The sequence below is a fragment of the Brassica oleracea genome, chromosome C9 (assembly GCF_000695525.1).
Source record: "Brassica oleracea var. oleracea cultivar TO1000 chromosome C9, BOL, whole genome shotgun sequence".
Lineage (NCBI taxonomy): Eukaryota > Viridiplantae > Streptophyta > Magnoliopsida > Brassicales > Brassicaceae > Brassica > Brassica oleracea.
In genome coordinates this window covers 46925124-46931736 of record NC_027756.1, presented here as the reverse complement: position 1 = coordinate 46931736, position 6613 = coordinate 46925124, and the positions used below count along the sequence as shown (strand labels likewise).

At 39.7% G+C, this 6613-nt stretch overlaps 2 protein-coding genes and 1 pseudogene across 3 annotated transcripts; 1 reads left to right on the top strand and 2 right to left on the bottom strand.

The window, feature by feature from the left end:
• LOC106313222 overlaps nucleotides 1–1494 on the bottom strand; it is a 6516-nt pseudogene extending 5022 nt beyond the window's left edge.
• Nucleotides 1495–1542: 48 nt separating this feature from the next.
• On the top strand, nucleotides 1543–3278 carry LOC106313223 (superoxide dismutase [Cu-Zn] 3). 2 transcript variants are annotated; one of them, XM_013750980.1, is made up of 7 exons: nucleotides 1543–1727; nucleotides 1810–1911; nucleotides 2269–2364; nucleotides 2448–2479; nucleotides 2637–2712; nucleotides 2934–2987; nucleotides 3083–3278. In XM_013750980.1, the coding sequence occupies exons 1-7, from the start codon at nucleotides 1640–1642 to the stop codon at nucleotides 3121–3123; spliced, it is 489 nt and encodes a 162-aa protein (XP_013606434.1). In that variant the 5' UTR covers nucleotides 1543–1639; the 3' UTR covers nucleotides 3124–3278. The 2 variants fall into 2 exon arrangements, with proteins under 2 accessions (XP_013606434.1, XP_013606433.1); XM_013750979.1 differs by having other exon boundaries at nucleotides 3065–3267.
• A 62-nt stretch (nucleotides 3279–3340) lies between these two features.
• Nucleotides 3341–5989, bottom strand: LOC106313224 (eukaryotic translation initiation factor NCBP). The gene is given in 6 exon segments (XM_013750981.1): nucleotides 3341–3651; nucleotides 3654–3708; nucleotides 3839–3916; nucleotides 4026–4130; nucleotides 4215–4295; nucleotides 5834–5989. Coding segments are annotated over 6 exon segments (615 nt in total). The 5' UTR covers nucleotides 5945–5989; the 3' UTR covers nucleotides 3341–3466.
• Nucleotides 5990–6613: the final 624 nt, after the last annotated feature.

Sequence of the window (6613 nt, the reverse complement as noted above, 5' to 3'; positions counted from 1 at the left end):
CCAAGACCCAAGACCCAAGACCCAAGACCCAAGACCCAAGACCCAAGACCCAAGACCCAAGACCCAAGACCCAAGACCCAAGACCCAAGACCCAAGACCCAAGACCCAAGACCCAAGACCCAAGACCCAAGACCCAAGACCCAAGACCCAAGACCCAAGACCCAAGACCCAAGACCCAAGACCCAAGACCCAAGACCCAAGACCCAAGACCCAAGACCCAAGACCCAAGACCCAAGACCCAAGACCCAAGACCCAAGACCCAAGACCCAAGACCCAAGACCCAAGACCCAAGACCCAAGACCCAAGACCCAAGACCCAAGACCCAAGACCCAAGACCCAAGACCCAAGACCCAAGACCCAAGACCCAAGACCCAAGACCCAAGACCCAAGACCCAAGACCCAAGACCCAAGACCCAAGACCCAAGACCCAAGACCCAAGACCCAAGACCCAAGACCCAAGACCCAAGACCCAAGCCCAAGCCCACGCCCACGCCCACGCCGAGCCGAGCCGAGCCGAGCCGAGCCGGCCGGACGGCGGCGCGCGTGGGGAGCTCTCTCTTCCTCTGAGCTGTTTAACCTCTCATGTCATGAAGACATATATATACTCCTCAAAATCAACTCTCCCAACCAATGTGGGATGTTGTTAACTTCATTTCATTAAAACCAACAAGGCTTTTTATAAGAACACATAGGCCCATTTGTTTTCACATTTTGCCATATATTATTTGAGCCACTAGGCTAAATAATTAGGCCCAACACTTTAAAGTGAGAGATGATGAGCGGTTGAACCCTCGAAGGAGGAAAGCTTCGACGCCATCTAGTGGCGGGATTAAAAACGACACTCGGGTGGCGGTTGCTGAAAAGGCATACAAGTCCGTCACAAGTACCATAGCAAACCTTGTCGCTCCTTGTAGGGAACTTGAGGCTACGAATTACACAAGACCCCACCACCATATTAGCTTCTTCTTCTTTAACTTCTTCTTCATTACCAAACCCGGTCACGTATAGGACATCTGGACCTCGTCATTTCTTACAGGTGATCTGTTGTCTCTGTTTGAAACTTGGGGACTCGATTGTCGCTTTCCACGCCTTTGATACAGACTTGAATCTCAGCAGAGAAACCACAGGAAGTCTCTCCAGGATGAGCTCAACGACATCGTGTGGTCCTGTTGTCTGTCTCTAAAGAGACGATCCATCGAAGCTTTCCTATATATACACAACAGACACACGAGTCTTTTTTTTTTTTTTTGAAACACAACAGACACACGAGTCTACTTTATTTAGTTTTAAGTAAAAAAAAAAGGGAATACTTCCTTTCCATAAAGATAAAAAAAATGGAAATTTAATAATCGAATCATATCACAGTAACAATAAACACTGATTACCTCATCGCCCAAATGATCAACTCAAATCCTTCTTCCAATCCCTCACGAATCGAGTTTTCCTTCATAAGTTGATGGTTTTCTTTATCTTGTGTTTGTCTCTATTCATTTTTGTTTCTACAATCAATCTAAACCGGGAATTTTATTTCCGGTTTGATTCGGTTTTAGGCTCTTCTCTTCTCGACCACACTTAAACCAGTACACCTTTCAATTTAATCCGATCAACATTCACATCAATTCCCAAACACACAGAACCGATGGGAGGTCCTAATCTGAGAGCGGTGGCTCTTATAGCCGGCGATAAAAACGTACGAGGATGTCTTCAATTCATACAAGACACTTCCGGTGATCTGTCTTTTCTTCTTTTATTGGCCGTCGGATATGTTTTATTTCATTCTCTTGTATTGATTTTGTTTTTGTGTGGCAGGGACAACTCATGTAACAGGAAAGATCTCAGGACTGTCTCCTGGCTTCCATGGCTTTCATATTCACTCTTTTGGTGACACCACAAATGGCTGCAACTCTACTGGTTGGTCTTTCAACTCTTTGTGTCTGTTACTGTACAATTCGAGTTCAAGACTGGAACTTGTAGCTTGTGCTTAAGTCTTTAACCGTTTCTGGTGAAGAATCTAATGGTTCTATGTCTGAAACAACATGTATACATATGAAATGAGTAATCTTGCTTGATATTAGTATTTAGATGGACTACTAGTGTTGCCAATAGAATTCAATTCACTAAATAAACCATTTTTTTTTATCATCTATAATAGGAGCTGAAACATATTAAATATCATTTTAGATATTGAATGATGTTACCTATGTATATTTTTGAGTTATGTACTTAGTGTTTAGTTCTTTTGTTTTCTTGTGGAAATATTAACTCCAGGACCTCACTTCAATCCATTAAATCGAGTTCATGGGCCACCGAATGAGGAAGAGCGTCATGCTGGAGATTTGGGGAACATTCTTGCAGGATCAGACGGTATAAGTTTTTTCCTTCATCTATATACTTTGCCTTCCGAAGAATGATGCTAGTGTTTTGTGGATGAGACTTGCTTGTTTCAGGTGTTGCTGAAATCTCAATCAAAGACAAAGAGGTAAACAAATCTTCTCCTTCTTGAACCATTAATGCAAGTATGTAACAGTATATATTTCTTAGTCGGTTTTTCAAGTCCCAAGCTTCTCACATTGTGCATATGTCTATGCTGGCCTGACATGTCCCCATTTATCTCGGCTTCTCTTTTTACTTCACAGATACCACTTAGTGGGCAGTATTCCATACTTGGGAGGGCGGTTGTTGTACATGGTGATCCTGATGACCTTGGCAGAGGTGGGAACACTTTTTTATAGCCTTTCAAATATTTCCAATGTCACTGACTTTATACAAAGAAGCAGTAGAAGCTTAAGGGCCGAATCTCAGTAGTAATCATTGTGTCTAGTTTCATTTAGTTGTGTCATCAAGTATCTGCCACAGTTCTTAGGTTCATGATGTGCTCTGTTGATGATGTTAAATTAAAGAATCCTAATCTCTTTGCGGTTATTACCGTGCAGGAGGACACAAGCTTAGCAAATCAACAGGAAACGCAGGCGCACGAGTTGGATGCGGTATATTGCTTGCTAACATTTTTGAGAAAACAAACCAACACCATTTTCTCTCTTTTGTGTGAAGTAACTCACTCTAGGTTTCGATGTTGAACCAGGTATTATCGGACTTCAATCAGCTGTGGATCCTAAACTGTAGCTTTTGAGATCGATGAACTATCCACACCTGAGCCACACTCGTTTTTTTAACTGTTAATGTACATCAGAGGCCATAGTTTGTATATTGACATACTGTTTGAGACGCAAGTGATAATAATGTACGCCAGTACGTGAATTCAAGTTATCATTAAATCATTATATCTGAAAACAAGAAAACGATTGAAATACACAAAATTAGCCAGGATTTTCGCTGCTGAGTTCGTGAGCCATCTGACAATGTGCTATCGAGAATATGGTTCAGTCCATATATCTTCCCAGGTAGGTTGCAGGAGAGCTTTCCGAATCTTTCCCCACATCACGTGATACAATGGTCTACTTTGAACCTATCCTCTCAGCCAAGTGTTCCTGTAGGAAGAGCTGTCACGAAGAGAAGCATCGTGGGGCTTGTATTCCATGACATATGCATGAGGCAGCTTCAAGTGCCGTTTGATTGCGAAAGATCTTGTGAATAGTAATCTCACCTGATGATGAAAAGCATTGCGATTCCACACACTAATGATGTCCTCAGCACTGCCCCACAGATGTTATCAGCATCATCAAGCTGGTCACCTACCAACGCAAGAAGCTGAAGAAAACCAAATAAATGGAAGGGTATAAAACATCATTTCTAGATTTCTTTTTTTCAAAACTCAGACTCTAAGTATGAAAGATATGGTCAGGTTAAAGAACATTTACAAAAAGAGAAACAAACTCACCAGATCTTCCCAGAACCGAGAAGATACACCTTTGGAGAAACGTATGATCCACTTTCCACCATTGCAGTTGGCACCATCCTGATTGAAATGAATTTTAGCAACTTTAGTAGTATTAGAGATATCGATGATCCACATACGAACAAACACAAAGACAGCAAGTAAAAATCAACATACTGAAAATAAGTACCTCCAACATGGGGCGAATGCCATCCTTGAAGAAATGGAGATCACTTGGACTAGGCAATAGAGAAGAACGAGCAAGGTGACAGTAGCAGGCCCAAAACCCTTCAACCTGTGAAACCAAAGCCATATCTCATAAAGTAAAACAAAGATAAGATAGCAAACAGCTTTTCCCCTTAGAATTCTGTGAGCTTACCGTGCTGAATTCAACAATCTTCTTAATGATATCTTCGTAAGATGTCTGGTTCCTGACCCCTTACCAAATCGCAAACCTGTACTGAAAATTTCCAAAAAAAGAAATTTTTAAGAAAAACGTGGAGCCGCTGGCTAGCCAGTGTATAATCCAATGTTCTACTGGATGGCATGTTCTCTCAAGATTACTATTGAAAGTTTTCTCACACTTACATGAGCTTAAAATTAAATCCCCCGAACATTAAGTTCCACGAATACTAATGTCTCACTAGAGCACGATTCTTGAGCTCATAGACATTAAACAAAGTCGCAAAAACCTAAGAACACTTGCAGAAGTTGAAGGTGGGTTGGGTTTGAGGAATTTGTTGGAAGCAAACAGAGTGGCTTGTCTGAAGTTAATATGGAGAGTGTTATCTGCAAGGTCTTCGCTATGGGTTAAATGGATTTGGAAGTATCTCATAAGGAAGGGATCGTTTTGGAGTGTAAATGAAAGGAGCACTCTAGGCTCTTGGATGTGGAGGAAACTCCTGAAGATGAGAGCTGTTGCAGTGCAGTATTTTAAGGTGGAGATAAACAGTGGCTCTACTACTTCTTTCTGGTTCGATAGATGGTCACCTTTGGGGGTTCTTATTGATTTCACTGGAGGAAGAGGCTGTGTAGAATTAGGTATTCCAATAAATGCAACGGTGGAGAGAGTCATTCAAACTTATAGGAGAAGAAGGCGTAGAGTTCCTATTTTACAGCAGATAGAACAAGAGATTATGGCTCTGCAGGAGAGAAGTCTTAATCAGCTGGATGATGTTTGTTTGTGGAAAAGAGAGAGTGGTGACTACGCATCGGAGTTTTCTACTTCCCAAACTTGGAACTTGTTACGAGAGAAGAAGCAGAAGGTTCCCTGGTCTAAAGGTATTTGGTTTCCTGAAGCCACACCAAAATTCTCCTTTATGGCATGGATTGTCATTCATAACAGGCTGGCTACTGGTGATAGGATACTTAAGTGGAATCCTCAAGCAGTGTCTGTTTGCTGGTTATGTAAAACACATTTGGAGACTAGAGATCATTTTTTTTTCGAGTGTGAATATTCAAAGGAAGTCTGGTTGGGGTTAACTAGAGGCTTAACAGGCAGTGGAGTGTGTCAATGGTCGCAGGTTATGCAGATACTGATCAATGGTTTACATGAAAGGGTAGTGACGTTCTTATGGAGGTATTGTTTCCAATCTGTTCTTCATGCGATTTGGATGGAGAGGAATACTAGGCGTGTGGAGGATAAAGCTCTGCCAACTTCTTGTCTTATGATAAAGTTGGACAAGCAGGTCAGAAACAGAATTACTTCTTTGAGAAGGAAGAATGGAGGTAAATATGAGAAAGCAATGGAGGAATGGTTTAAAAGAAGGTGAAGAAAGGAGTATAGAAGTTAAGCAATAGATATGAGTTCTTTTTTGTAATAGGAAGCAGTCCCCTCTGTAAAAAAGTTTTTTTGAAGTGAATAAAATTTAAAATTCTTTCAAAAAAAAAAAAGAAGTTGTAGATTTTAGAATCCGAATCTTCGCCAACCTAGGCTCTAAACATAAATTTCACAATCTTTCGGCTAACATCAGATTTTGACATTGATGTAAAGAAAACCCGTAGAGGATGCAAACCAGCTTTGAGCTCGCGAGAGTGGCGTTCATCGGAAACATACTGCGACTTGACATTGTCCATGATCTCATCGTGCCTCCTCTCCGTAATCTCCATTTTTATTTTTTGCTTCTCGATTTCAGCTTCAGGCGTTCGGGTTCAAAGGCGAGAGAAGACGAGCTCATTTGACGAGACTCTCCTGTCAAATATATAAACGGAGCTCAAAACCTCCAGAAAACTTGCCAATGGGCCCTGTTGAATCAAACTAATGGGCCTTCATTGGGTCAGATCGTTAAGTCTTTTTATACTATAACTAGATTTTTTACTCGCGCTCGTAGCGCGAATCTGCTTTAATAATTTAATTTAATTTTGTAATATTTTTTAAAAAAAAGATGAATTTCGTAAAAAACATTTTTATTAATATTATTAAAATATTATTTTATTTCCTATTTACATTGTTTTTATAAATTTGTTATTTTTGAACTTAGCTATTTATTTGTTTGTATTATAAAAGTAAAATTACTGTTACTAAAGTATTTATAGTTTCTTATAAGTACATAATTTTAATATCACATAGATTTCTCAGTACATATACACTACTATACTATGCTATACACTACTATGAATACTTTATTAATAATTAGTTTTATTTTTTAATAATATTAAGATAATATAATAGAAAATTGTTTTATATACATTTTTCTATGAAATTTATTTAAAGTGTGCTTTATTATTTTTCATAGTTAAGTTTTTATACAATTTTACCATTTAAATAACTAATATTTA

Coding starts and splice junctions, on each gene's coding strand:
- LOC106313223 (XM_013750979.1), top strand. CDS start 1,640: ATGGGAGGTCCTAATCTGAGAGCGGTGGCTCTTATAGCCGGCGATAAA. Junction 2,365..2,447: donor CATTCTTGCAGGATCAGACG/GTATAAGTTTTT, acceptor TGCTTGTTTCAG/GTGTTGCTGAAATCTCAATC. Junction 2,988..3,064: donor AGGCGCACGAGTTGGATGCG/GTATATTGCTTG, acceptor AACTCACTCTAG/GTTTCGATGTTGAACCAGGT.